The 14,696-nt window shown below is 40.3% G+C and overlaps 1 protein-coding gene across 5 annotated transcripts in view; it reads left to right on the forward strand.

The window, feature by feature from the left end:
• LOC136446305 (cullin-1) overlaps nucleotides 1–14,696 on the forward strand; it is a 36,302-nt gene that overhangs the window by 17,361 nt on the left and 4,245 nt on the right. For all 5 annotated transcript variants that reach the window (XM_066444654.1, XM_066444657.1, XM_066444655.1 and 2 more), the window contains exons 9-18: nucleotides 388–495; nucleotides 682–788; nucleotides 2,046–2,094; nucleotides 3,098–3,229; nucleotides 5,494–5,614; nucleotides 10,226–10,302; nucleotides 12,226–12,357; nucleotides 12,800–12,892; nucleotides 13,164–13,279; nucleotides 13,833–13,938. In XM_066444654.1, coding sequence (XP_066300751.1) covers nucleotides 388–495; nucleotides 682–788; nucleotides 2,046–2,094; nucleotides 3,098–3,229; nucleotides 5,494–5,614; nucleotides 10,226–10,302; nucleotides 12,226–12,357; nucleotides 12,800–12,892; nucleotides 13,164–13,279; nucleotides 13,833–13,938 — 1,041 coding nt within the window. The remainder of the gene's footprint in view (nucleotides 1–387; nucleotides 496–681; nucleotides 789–2,045; nucleotides 2,095–3,097; nucleotides 3,230–5,493; nucleotides 5,615–10,225; nucleotides 10,303–12,225; nucleotides 12,358–12,799; nucleotides 12,893–13,163; nucleotides 13,280–13,832; nucleotides 13,939–14,696) is intronic.

Here is a 14,696-nt window from a genome sequence, read left to right on the forward strand (position 1 = left end):
ATGCTAAGTCCATTTTCTTAAGTGCTTTTGGACTGGTCCATTCAACATGGTAATGCTTCTGAAAGAGTCCATTCCTGCATCATTCAATTTGGACTGGGTTAGTCCATTTTTTTAGTATAATTTTTTTTGGAGTAGTCTGTTATGTTTGGCGTTGCCTGTGGAAGAGTCCATTCTTGCTTAGGAGGTAAAATTTGGGTAGCTCCATTTCGGGCTGGGATGACTTTGCAATAGATCACTTTTGGGCAGAATTTTTCAGAATATTTCAATTTTGCTCAGTTATGACTTTGGGACAGGCCATATTTGCGCGGGGAGGGTTATGGATAAGATACACTGTTTTGCTTGTGCAAATGTTGCCTTTCTAGCTCAAGATTAATTCTTGTTTTACAGGATCCCAAAGTGTATGTACAAACCATCCTGGAAGTGCACAAAAAGTACAATGCCTTAGTACTGACAGCATTCAACAATGACTCTGGATTTGTGGCATCATTAGATAAGGTAATTTTTGTACAATAATTTTCATTGCTTTATTATTAATTTTGAAGTCATAGCAAATGTATTCCATATTTTAGTCCTTATCTGTTAAACAAATTTTAGAATAGCATAGAGCTCAAATAACCTGTCATACTAAAATCTTCTAAAGATCCATGTTGTAAACATGTGGGATGATGTTCACTTGTCCAGGCATGCGGTAGATTCATTAACAACAATGCAGTGACCCGGATGGCCCAGTCATCCAGCAAGTCTCCGGAACTGCTGGCCAGGTACTGCGACTCACTGCTGAAGAAAAGGTGAGGCTTTGTGCAAGTAGTGTGTGTGTGTGCGTGCGTGTTTGAGTGTGTCCGGAGGCTTGTAGTCAGCATAACTCAAGAACATCTGGATGGATTGTAATGATATTTGGTATGTGGGTAGGTGTTGGAAGAACAAAGGTCAGGGTTGATTTTGGGTCCCTTGGTATGTGACTTTGGTACTATAGCAGAACTTCCATTTTTTGCACCTTTTGACCTGAACATGCTTTGGTCTTTATGGCAGATGAGCTTGTGATGTATGGAAGAAGTGCTGTATGTTTGGGCCCCCTAGCAGCTTGCTCTTGAACTGCATTTATGTTTTTGTCAAAATCTTCCAGGGAAAATGACTGAACAAAGGAACGACAGATTGCCATGATATTTGATATGCAGGTTGCTTGGACAGAGATGTACATAATGAAGTGCAAATTATGCAAATTGGGACTTAATTTGCATAACTAATGAGGAAAATCTATATTTCCGTTTTACTCTAGGCATGTTGTGGCAGCTGGCACCTGTTAGTTTGGAAACTGGGGCAAATATTCCCCAGGGACCCGACAGCTGGTGGTCAAACCACAAAGGCATATTCAACCAAACCTGTATACTTGTTTTTATTATGTGGATAGCTTATTAAAGTTAGATAGCTTAGTAAGTGTTACTTGATATAATGAAATGGTAATCGTGCAAATCAGAATATAATTTGCATAATAAATGGAGACATTTTATAAACCTACTCTATTCAATGGTAAGACAGTTCAGAAATGCAACATATGTAACTGAGAAATAAAGGGACATTGATAGATAAAAGTTATGCAAATGAAGACCTAATATGCATAATCATTTGCATAATCAATGAGAAAATACTGTCATTCATAATTGGTAGATAACTTGAAATTCATGGTTGTGGCATTTGGAAGTTATGTGACAGTGAACATGGTTGAATATAAAATATGCAAATGAGGGCCCATATTTCATGGAGATATGAGGTCTCCGAACTCTTGGTAACCTTTGTGAGGGGCAATTTTCCAAATGCTTACTTCCCCATTTAATTCAAACCATGTACATTTTGTAGTTCGAATCATTGTCTAATACAGATTGTTACCTCGCATGCGCTTCACGACAGAAAAAATAAAATCTCAACCATCAATTTTGCAGATGAAGAAAGTGCTGTAAGCACTCCAAACTATAGGTTGCTGTGTACTGGTTTGTGTCTATTGAGAGGATTATCCATTGATTCTCACTCATGTCATTATGATATTCTAGCTCAAAAAACCCAGAAGAAGCTGAGCTAGAGGACACCCTGAACCAAGTTGTAAGTAAAAATTGGTTGGACATTACAGAATCCGATAAAGAATCTTTGTAACCTAGCAATATAATGAGTTTATCACAATCAAAGACATTGTAATTGTAATCGTGGCCTTTCAAAAGACATCACAGTCAAACCTGGCGCAAACAACCACTCAAGGGACTGGGTAAAAGTGGTTGCTGAAGAAAGCTGGTTGCTCTCGACAAGTTGGCTGGTTGACCAAAAATCATACATTTGAATGAAATACACCTTTAGTTAGTTCCCAGGAAACATATCTACAAGAGATGAACAACAGTTTTAATCCCCATGCTGCAATGTAAACAAATTTCATTAAACCACTGTTTGACCACCAGAACTGTGTTTATCTAACAATCAAACATGATTTTTTGTAGTTGTCTGCTCCAAGAACAGCCAAAACAAGTACATTCAGTGGTTGTTCAGGAGAGGGTTAATGTCCCTTTGGGACTGAAAAAAAGTGGTTGCTGGTTGGGGAAGACAGTTGGTTGCTTGGGAGAGGGTCTTACTATGTAAAAATGGACGGGACTGTTTCAATGTATCCTCTGACGGCAGGTGGTTGCCTGCGCCAGGTGGTTGCTCGGCCAGGTTTGACTGTATTTGATTTTTGTTCTATCACATATTTTGTGGAATGATTAGAATATACATGGAGGTGCAACTGTTTTTATCAGGAAAAATAGAGCACGTAACATGACCATGTACATAGACCACACCAACTTTATTTTATGGATGACATCCTCTGGAGATCCCAAAACTATTGCGAAAGGGCGCAAAAAATCCAGCAAATAAAAATGCTGCTAAACCATAGGACTACAAAACTGGTATTGGGAATGGAACACAGGGTATCAAACAAACAATAAATCTTTATTTGTACGAGGTACATGTAGGTTGTCTTGTTCATCTTATCAGACTCAGCTGATGTAATGTATGTTGAATATATTGACAAGAATGATCAAAGAAGTTGATAATGGAATTTTGTTGTTTCTCCCACCAGATGATAGTATTCAAGTACATAGAAGATAAGGATGTTTTCCAAAAGTTCTATGCCAAAATGCTGGCCAAACGGCTTGTCCAGCACAACTCAGCCAGCGATGATGCCGAGGCCAGCATGATCTCTAAACTCAAGGTCAGTTCAACTTCCTCTTCAAACAGGTCATCTCAGTTATTTACTTGTTTCTTTATTTCATCTCAAAATTACTGGGTTACCCCTTTAATACCTTGTGCCATGTACAATTGTCCAGCAATAAAGGTCATTCACTTTAAAAAGTTGATTCTCAAGAGGGGAGACTACCGTGGATGACATTCAGTGGAACAAAATATTTTAATGGTAATTACTGGTGTAAAATATGCCTCATATATGATACGTGTATGATATGATGATGATAAGTGTCATTGTTTGCATGGTGTTTGGGATCAAGTATTGTTGTACGGTGTCGAGTGGCTAGGCTAGTGACATGAGTTTGATTCCTGTTTTCCTGGCTAGATGTTGTGTCCCTTGGAAAGGCACTTCACATGACTTTCCTCAGTCCACCCCAATTCCTCAGGTGTAAAAATGGGTACCTTAATTCGGTTAGGGAGGTACATTTGTACTGGGCGATGGAAGGAGAGGAACGGGATCCACCTTCTATATGTAGAGCTGTGTACAATCAATTAGGTACAGGTCCAAAATACCAGAACGCTTGTGTACCAGTAACGTAACGTAAACAGTGGTCGTCCAATTTATTCAAAACATCATTTATCTTAAGACTGTGTGGACAGAGCCAAATGTTTAACCCATGGGCAGAATAGAAAGCATGACGCTTCCAGGTTACTGTTACTGGTTCAGGAGTTTATTCTGTGAAACCTATTCCATTGTTTTGTATAAAGGAGAGTCATGACTAAGGTTCATGTATGCCGTTCTTTATTGCTCATGAGAACTGGCTTTGGCAAATTACTCCTCGTCATGTAGACATGACCCAAAGTGGACGATAATTGGTAGCGCACGATATCTGGTAACGTTATGTCACTGGTCCACTACTACATTTAGTTCAGTTAAGTAATCAGTTCAAGCCTGGCTGGGATGACAACTAGTTTGACAGATATAATTATCATGAAATTACCATGAAAGTGCACTGAAGCCACATTATGCTACATGCATATTACAGCATCAAGCAACACTATTGTAAGGCCTGAGTCAAATTCTCAACTTTGTTTTCATAAGGCCACACCAATTTAATTTGTTGCTTCTGGGATTTTTTCGGAAAAAATTGAAGCGACAGGGAAAAAAGATAATTTTTGGCAAATAGTCTTTGGTGAAGATTAGGGTTTACATAACATAAAGAATAAGTCGTAGAGGATTATTCAAGTTTCAGCTTTGTATGGCTAATTTTATGCAATGCACCCCTTTCTTTGATCTAGTAGTACTATAGTTTCAGTAACAAAATAACCTTTTGTCATGTGATATATGGATTGATATTGAGAAATATAGTTTTAATAAATGAACAATTATTACTTATGATCAATGTGACCTCAATTTTTAAGTATTTGCAGGCCTTTATAATCTATTTTGATGGCTATCAAGTTTTACTACTGAACAGATAGTAAAATTGGGAGTTAAAATTTGTGAATGGGAATAGGTATACCCAATTGTTTTTTTTTTCAAAATGGGAAAAACAGGACAGGCTATTCGGAGAAGCAACAAAATAAATTGGTGTGGCCTAATCAACCAATATTTTAAGTAGTTAAGGACCTGTACCTAAACCCGTATAGTGTACATGTACACAATGTACCTGTACCTAAAATTTGTTTAGGTTCACAGCTCTACCAACTTCCAATACCGTGCCTTTGACACTGGATAGCAACCCACTGCCCCTGTGGCTTCTATTGGACTACATTGTACCTTTACCTATTTGTATTTTGTGGTACTGTTGGTGACTTTTCTATAGTTCCCCCTGTACCTCTGCTACAGCACACCGACATGTAGCTCATGATGAGGTGATCATCATGTAGAGAGATGTCTTTTTCAGTCAATTAAATTTTCAATAACGCCCCAAGATTTCTTAAGATCACACTGATTTTATGAGAATATGGAATTATACATCTATCTGGAGGTTACATGGGGGATTATAGTGATCTTCTTGCTACTATTATGCAACTGCTGCGTAGTCAAAACTCAATCTCAAGTTAGCATTACGATTCTTTTGGCTGTTCAGAAAAGTTTGGAGTTGAGTTCCTCTTTACGTTGAAGTTATTTCAGAAAATATCAAATTTTGTTAAAATAGGTGACATGAATGTGCATGAAAGTTCATCAGTCCTGGAAGTTGACACAATACAGAGCTGAACCTTTGGCTTTGTTTTAACTCTGGCCAGTAGATGAATGTACTGAAGCACTGTTTGTGTTTTATCCTGCAGCAAGCATGTGGGTTTGAGTACACATCCAAGCTGCAGAGGATGTTTCAAGACATCGGAGTTAGTAAGGACCTCAACGAGCAGTTCAAGAAACACCTTGAGAAAAGTGGTGAACCATTGGACGGTGAGATAGCCCATTAGAGATGTTTTTTGAATTGCGTTGCTACATTTACATGTACATACATGTATAGAACACAACAGTGTATTCTGTATCGCCCAAGATACCAGCCTGACCCGCAGAAAGGCTGGGACCAAGGGTGATGCGGAATACACCATGTTGTATTTTATTCAGTAAGGATCTCGCGGGCAACAACGCACAAATTCCACCCTTATTACAGGGGATATACAGTATAGACCACATTAAAACAATGACTTATTGCGTGCACAATTAAAATCTATTCATAATTCTGCCATTACCAAGTGCATTACCAAGTGCATGAACCGGCTAAGTGCTGATGGTTCTACTTATTAATTGTCCTGTTGTAGAGTCGAATCGTGCAGTGAAGGACAAAACAGTCTCTTAGTCCTACATGTAGCTTTTGGTACACTGATTTTGCCAGAGTTCTGAGCGTGAGTCCTGTGGCACCTGTCCGTGTAGGCGGCACTAAGCCGTGTAGAGGATGGTCCTCACGAATCATTCGTTGGAACAGGTGCACTGCTGCCTCCTCCCTCCTCGACTTCAGTGTGGGCAGGTCAGGCACGCTTCGTCTTCCTCTCAAGGAAATGATGCGCCAGACCCCACGTTGGACCTTCTCAATGGCCTGGGTCTTACTCCTTAGTGCACTCGACCAGTAACAAATGGCCGTACTCCAACACAGGCCTCACAAGTGCAAAGTAGATTTGTATTAGGTCTGTGATGCTGAATTGCTTATTTATGTCATACCCCCACACAATTCAATGCCAAGCGTGCCAGAAGTTGAGAGAAATTTGTGTCCAAAACAAAAAGTGTAAACAACATTGATTTCAACGTCCAGATCCGGTATTCAAAATTTCACGTGGAACTTGTTAGAATCATTTGATGGAAGCCCGGGCACTAGAACTTTGAAGCCCGGGCAATATGGTAAAATATAGACGGATCCGGAACACCAGTATCAAGTGTCATCCCTGTCCAGGTATGACATAAATACCTGTATAAACGAAGACTGTTAGTCGGCCATAGACATACAGAGAAGGGTCTGTACTAATCGCCTCCATGGAGGCGATAAGTTCAGCCCCGGGCAGATTTTTTTTCTACCTCCATGGAGCTAGCTCTACGCACCATGAATGCATAATAAATATATATGGTTCACGTCACCATCAAGTAAAATACATATGCATGGTTCACGTCACCTTGAAGAAAAAAATTAAGCTTCGTAGAGCTGGTTTCATGCACAATGAATGCAGACTCATGGTTCATGTCAACCTCAAGAAAATTTGTTTCCCTTTAGCTCCATAGAGATTCTTTTCTTTCTCCATGGAGTTGTCTCTACGCACTATATGAATGCATGTATATGGTCCACGTCACCTTCAAGAAAAAAATTGACCTCTACAGAGCTAGCTCCATGGGGGCGATTAATGCAGCCCTGCGACAGATTGATTGAAGATTTTTCTACCTCCATGGAGCTAGCCCCATGCACTCACATGAATGCATGTACATTGGGGAAAAAAATAAACTAAAAATTGACCTCTATAGAGCTATCTCCATATACATGGTTCACATCACTTTAAGAAAAATAATTGACATGCACCATGAATGCATATACATGGTTCGCGTCACTCTCTAGATATAAAATGACCTCTACATGCTTCGTGCACTACAAATGTTTTTCACATCAACTTCAAGAAAAGGCCCTATAGCTATAGGAGCTCTACAGAACGTTAAACAGGCCCAGGTTTGGTGGCTCCATGACGTAGTATAAATGAGTACAAATTGACTCACGTCAGAAATTTGACTAATTATATTTATCTAAACAATATTTATTTTGCAGACTGTAACATATATTTAACATATGACAAATTGTTCATTCTTTAAAGGACAATAAGGTACAAGAGTGAGGATCTGTGACCAAAATCGCATGTTTCTGTCATATTTTCTGTCATATCTATAAAATCTTAATAATCCTTAGTACATTCCTGGATTTGCATAATGTGTTGCATCAGTGTTGATAAAAGCTAGATATATAAAAGCAATCAAACAAGTCCACCAAACTAAAGCAAAGATTAACTGTAATTTCCAGCATGAAAATTGGACTAACCATATTTTCAGATGTACAAGTCGAGTCAAGAAATCCCATTCTTCAGTGGATCATATTAAGCTGTCACAGAGGTCAAAGAAGCAGTCACAGATGGACTGCTCATTCCTTGACAAGGAAAATATTTGTGTCGGATATTACATCTGAACTTTAGCTCAGAATGATTTCAAGCAACACAAATGAACTTGAAAGTAAACTATGAACTGATGGATGGAAGGTCGGATGCATGGATGGGGGTTGTAATGGATTGATGGATTGTGGCATTTACGCATCGTGTGGTGCAATTGGTAGGGTGTTTCACCCACAACCGAGAGGATAAATTGATGGAAGGATGGATGGATGGATGGATGGATGGATGGATAGGGGTTGTAATGGATTGTGGCGCAATCGGTAGGGTGTTTCGCCCACAACTGAGAGGTCCCGGGTTTGAAACCACCAAGGACATCATAACAGAAAATTGCTATATATATTACCCTTTGCAGGACGCAGCCTACTCCCTCCAATCTACATTGTTATGCATGGCCTTCCCCTCCAGCCCCTCCACCCGACGAAATAAGTACAGTCTCTCCCCATTTATATGTAACATTATTACCGTATAGGCAGGGCAGGGGGGTGGGCAATGGTTCGGGGGGGATCAGAAGACCCCCTTCCACCCAAGACTCGGAGGTGCCAGAAGAGAATGATAGCATGTTTCATGGCTCACTAGAAAGATTTGGTCCTCGCTTGTCCCGAAAATCTACAAACAAACAAAAAACATCCCCCTAGCCATTTCTAAACATTTCTTGTTGATTATTGCTGCCCCCAGTGGCACAGTCATCACAAAAGTCCGTTTCTCAGGAAAAGGACATGTACACGTCTGCTTGGAGATTAACAAGGCTACACAGAAATAAAGATTTGGGACGTTCGGCACGAGCGGAAAATCAGATCTTCCGACCAATGCCCGGCGCTCGGCACTGTGATTGGCAAACGTGACGCCACTTTGTTGGGCCAATTAGCCAATGTAATGCCATAGCAGATAACACAGGCAGATTGATTTTTGGCATGTGATACAGGTCGGCCACTGAGTTTCTATGACCATTTCAGAACATTGCAACTTCTTGGTCCAAGGTCTTAGGTGATCCTTGCATGCAAGTTTGGTCACAGTGTAACGATAGATTTAAAAAGTAAAATTATTGTCAATGCTGTGTGCGTTATGAACAAAAAGGAGGGAGATATGTAGTTTGTTATATTTTGATAGTTTGACTGACTGTGAAGCAACAACTTCCCATCCACGTTCCCATCCTTTAGATAAGAAACGTGCTTGGACCCCATGGCAGGCGGGGGTTACGGGGGTCCATACAGGGTAACCCAACAATGTGATGACAGCCAACTTCTACGCGGGCCTGGTACATTCAGTTGCTGGGGGATTTCTTTTCGAACGCGTGTGCACACACATACACTCACGCGTAGCCATGCCCGTAGCCATGGGGGCTTCGGACGACGAGAGTAATATTATGCACTTTTATTTTTGTACGATGAAATCGGAGACAAAAATCGTAAATGTTGACATAATTGTAAGAACGTAGATTGAACAATAGAAAAAGGTGCCATAGAACAACCCAAGCGAGCGGCACCTTTGTGAAATGTTGCAAACAACATTGTGATGTAGGCCGCCGATAAAGCGCTAACATGTACCAGGACTTTTTCTAAAAGCGGGTAGTAATGTCAATCGCTCATCCCCCAAACTGGTGGGCAGTTTGTAGTGAAAGTGTATATAACATAGAGATTATCTACTAGTATGTTTTCCAAAAAATACGGAAAGCCTGGTAACTACCGGAGTATTTCGGAAGTTTTTTTTGTGTGGCTATAAATGGCGGTGAATCGGGGAAAACAACACAAAAAACCATCAGCCCGATGAGACCGGCCAGAATTGAAGTGGGGAGGGGGGCGCATGACGCTGATTTTCTCTCGGCCCACGAACCACTGGCAACCACCGCGCCTCCGTTTGTCTGCTATAAAGCCACCTTGGGGTTGTCACCTGTCGCCGGCGGAAGATAGAAATGGTCTGAATCGACTTCGCCTCAAACTTCCGCTGGAGATCTTTGCAAAAGTTCAAGCCCTGTCTATATCTTTTCTCCCTTTTGTCCGTCAAGGTTTACGGATTGGTTTTGAATTTTTTCCGTAACACGCAGCAAAGTGCCGTAAATTTACGGCAAAACTGGCGCTGGCTAGAGCCCTAGGACCCATCGTTTTGAAGCTTGTAAGCATTGTTTACCATTCACTAGCGTTTCCCCATAGAAATGTTTATATTTTTCTTGGGGGTGACGTGAACCATGCTTATGCATTGAAAGTGCTTGGAGCCAATCAAACTGTATGGAACCATTGTTTTGAAGCTTGTAAGCATTGTTTACCATTCACATAACATTTCCCTGAGGTAAGAAGTAATGTAGTCTTCAGTGTCAATCAGACCCAGGGCTGATGAAGACGCACCATTTTCACCTGAGATGTCTGTTCTGCCTCTACAGTGGACTTCAGTATCCAGGTGTTGAGTTCAGGGTCATGGCCTTTTCAGCAGGGAGCATCCTTCACCCTGCCCAGTGAGGTATGTGGAACTTTATGTACCTCCTGTCTGTAGATAACAATCATGTCATGTTGAAATGTTGTATATGGTTCCCTCAACTTCCCTGTCTGTTTAGACCAATGTGTTCGAAATTGTTTTGCTTCCAATCACAGTAGAAACCAGTTAATTGCAATACACTCTGTAGCAAAAATCTGCAAAAAAATTGTCAAGTTGCAACTCATATTGAACCCAAAGTATGCCAAACAAATCAAAAGTGATAGGAATGAGCCGACAACTTACTGTGGATCGGTAGGCCACAAAAATTACCTGCATGTTACCATTAGAAAAAGCTTGGCTACACTTTCTATCAATGTTGTTTGGAAAGCCATTACAAAACTTTTTAAATTGTTAAAAAATGCGACTTATTTCGACTAGCTAAGCCCTCTATCTCTGAACTGAGCGAAAACATCTGCGCCACATCGAACACACTTCCTTTATTTGACCAATCATATCACACTTATCGGAGGTGAACCAATCAGAGCTTAGAATTTCTGGTTATTTTATGAGCTGACAAGATGGCTGCCTCAACCTGCTCGACTAGACAGAACAATCTATTTACGCTTTGTCTACGTAAAATCACAGCTGCTAGTGGCAAAAAAATTTACCTTTGCCACAAAAACAGAATTTAGATGGAAATAAAAGAAAAATACATTTTCTGCCACAAATCACAGTGTAGTGGCCCTTAAGCCGGAGTCACAATTCATGCGAGCGTCGGCCGAATTCGTAGATCGCCCGAAGCTCGCCAAATTTCAAAATCGCCCGAGTGCCGACCATATTTTTCGCTGAAAATCTGCCACGTCGCAAATTGGACGGGGCTCGGGCGATGTCCGTGGAACACTTCTTATTAAAATCCACCATGAGATGGTACTATCTCTTGGACACGGACGAAGAGTGGAGGGGCACAGTGAAAAAGAAGAATTTTGTGATAGACCAACTCAAATGCTACCACAGGAGCCACAAAGTTGACAGACCTGTCTACTCAACGTAAATATGATGATTATGATTTTCACCAAACGGAAATCGGCTGAAGCTTGGGCAAACACCTTCCGAGCTTCAGAAAGGCAAGTTTTATTTCAGCCTCAGTTCATCAATGATATCTATATAAATTGCAATTATAAGATCGACGCATCGAAACCAACAGCAAAAAAGGAAGTATCACATTTCATTTATAATTGATTCTCTTCAATGAAGATTTAACTTTGCAATTGAATCTTCATTAGAAAAATTTGGCAGCATTCTTTGACTGTGACTGGATGATATATGACAGTGATGGAAATGCTCATAAGGTCAATTTCAACATACATGACATTGAACTCCATATTAAGCATTCCATGGTTCACACTTACAAATCTCTCTGTGAGACCTCTATACCAATGCCTCAACTCCTCTCCCATGTCTATCATCGTTGCAAAAGAAATGTGTGAGAGCCACTCTGGATAGGCCGTGTTCAAAATTGTCTGGGCGATACTCGCTGGCCGCCGCGAGTCTCTCGTACAACTGTGCAAATGTAACATTCCCCTCGCCAACATCGATGACATACCAATCCACAATTACGCCCGTAATGTTCTTGTGAACTTTGATGCTGACATATTTTGTTGTAGTACATAACGAGTCAAATGACAAGCCGGCACAGTTTTGGTCTTTAGCGGCAATCTTAGACGGCAAGTTCTGGAGTTCCATGGAGCCTCGGTGGAGGTGATTTTTTAATTTTTTAGAAGAGGCGAAAATCAATGCGCGCGCGGATGTCATCCATAGAATTAAGATGGTGTGGCCTAATCTGGAAAATTGTGCTGAAAACCTAGGCTTTGCAGAAAAGCCGTTTTTACTGTACAAGACTCCTGCTTGTAGCGCACACTGCTGGGGTTGCAGGTTTAGTTTGAATGTTCTCTTGTCTTGATGTTGCAGTTGGAGCGAAGTTTCCAGCGCTTTACCACATTCTACAGCAGCCAGCACAGTGGTAGGAAGCTCATGTGGTTGTATCACATGTCAAAAGGAGAGCTGGTCACCAACTGTTTCAAGAACAGGTACACCCTTCAGGTGAGAACAAGTCTTCAGCCATGTTTCCCACTCCAGTCAACAACCAATCTCTGTATTCAGTCTCATGCTGCTGTAAATCTTGAAATATTCACAGTGGCGTTATTTTTGCAGAAACTTCTCTACGGCACATTCATGACGCCACAAATATGGGTTTTCAATGTACATTTATTACTAGCGTACTACAGAATTGTTTCAACAGAACATTAAACACAAGTTTCTGCAAAAATAAATGGACTTACAATGTAGAGGGACAAACAGCTTTGATGTGTGACTGTAGACATCACAATATCTGAGGATGGAATGATAATATAAATTTTTATACACCATAGGATATTGATTCATCATTGTACAATTTAACATATTCTTAATATGTATTTTGTGCTTTTTTTGTTGATCATTATCAGTGTTTCATGACTTATTTTGAGCTGATTTGTTCCCGCAGGCCTCCACGTTCCAGATGAGTGTATTGTTACAGTTTAACCAGGCAGACAGCTACACTGTACAGCAGCTACATGAGCACACACAGCTGAAAATGGTCAGCACTAAGCACTATTTCCTCTGACCATTGTTGTTATGTACATTGTCTTTTTTAGTGATATTTGTTGCTACATGTCTCTACTGCCATTGTCAAGATCTGTGATATAAGTTAGCCTGCCAAAAGTTAGATTATTGTTATGTGGCACATGGATTATGTATACAGTAGCAAGGTTTTAGTGTAACATTGTAACTACCATGTAATGGCCTGTGCTATTAACTGTCTTGAAAATTAAAGCAAGACAACTGAATCTTGCTTTCCATTTCTTCAGGATATCTTACAGCAAGTTCTTGCCATTTTGCTGAAAGCAAAACTGCTAGTAAGTGAGGACCAAGAGGAGGAACTGAAATCAGAGTCTGTGGTGTCTCTCTTTCTGGGCTACAAAAAGTAAGTCCAGTGTCTGTTGTGATGTCCAAGTACCATGAACATTTAAGTTCTTGACGTTTGGCTAACTAAAGTACCTTTCAAGGGCCATGTGAAAAATATTGGAAGAGGTCGTTTTTTTCTACAGAAAAACTGATGTTATCAATGACATACTAGAGAATTTAATGTTTAGCCATTCACATAATATCCTGATACAGCCAAATCGTTAAGCATACATATTGGTGCAGATTTTAATTTCTTTTGCATCATCTGTGTGAAGTTTTCATCTTTGGATCCCAGAGTTCTTTCAGACATGTGATTTTGTACTGAGGATAATTTCAACATAAATTAACATGAATATATCAGTTATATTTTGGCCAACAGGAACTTTGGATACAAATGAATTTGTTGTTAGTGTTTTTCTCTGGTTACTTGGAAGAAGTGAATGCCATGTGCTTGTCTGATGATGTGATAATTGCCTGAATTTTCTGACACACAAGATCTGGTAGAGCTGGACCAAGGAGAATGTTTGAAGGTGAAATGTTAGTGTGTAAAGCTGAGTTCCTTCTCCCTGCAGTAAGAAGCTGCGTGTGAACATCAATGTGCCCATGAAGACAGAACAGAAGCAGGAACAGGAGACGACCCACAAGCACATTGAGGAGGACCGCAAACTTCTCATCCAGGTCAGTTTTCTTCTACATCAAGATTGCCTATTTTCTATTAAGTTTCAACTGCAATGATTGTAAGTTGTTTTGTGCATTTTATGCTGGATAAAGCACAGGTATAAATTATGACTTGGTGACAGGGATTGCAAGTGGACCAAAGAAATACAAAAGAAACTAGTATGCAAATACCCAATAGACACAAAACAATGTAGAAAGTCAATCTCTGTTTCCTGAAGGACTGATACAATGTACATCCTCAAAAAAACAGGCAAGGTACCAAAAGAAGGTACAAGCACTACATGTAGAGAACACACCATTTAGATGAGCACCCCTTCAACTATTAGAAAAAATATCAGCTAAGTGTAGAAAAATCACCTGAAAAAATATAAGACTTTGTAAGAAAACGGAGATTGGGCCATAAAATAGCCCATGAACTTAGCCATGTTGACTGATGACGATGATGTTGGTCGTAAGGCAAAGCCAAAAACATCTAGATAACAGCCGTTTGTCCTCTAGCCGTAGATGGCACGCCAAGTGTTCTAGATATGGAAGGTCAGGACATCATGCATAGTCTCATTTGCATGGAAAAGCCTGCAGTGAATGTAGTGATCTGGCTTGTTAACAATGGATCGCAGAAGGATTTAGTGCGTCAAAACAAAAGGGCACATTGGGCTGTTAATTATGTGCCTCTCCTAATATAATACTCACACATTTCTGTGTGCAAAGTATGTGTATCTGACAGGAAACCTCTTGGTATGAGGAAACCTTATGAGTTA

The sequence above is a fragment of the Branchiostoma lanceolatum genome, chromosome 12 (genome assembly GCF_035083965.1).
Source record: "Branchiostoma lanceolatum isolate klBraLanc5 chromosome 12, klBraLanc5.hap2, whole genome shotgun sequence".
NCBI lineage: Eukaryota > Metazoa > Chordata > Leptocardii > Amphioxiformes > Branchiostomatidae > Branchiostoma > Branchiostoma lanceolatum.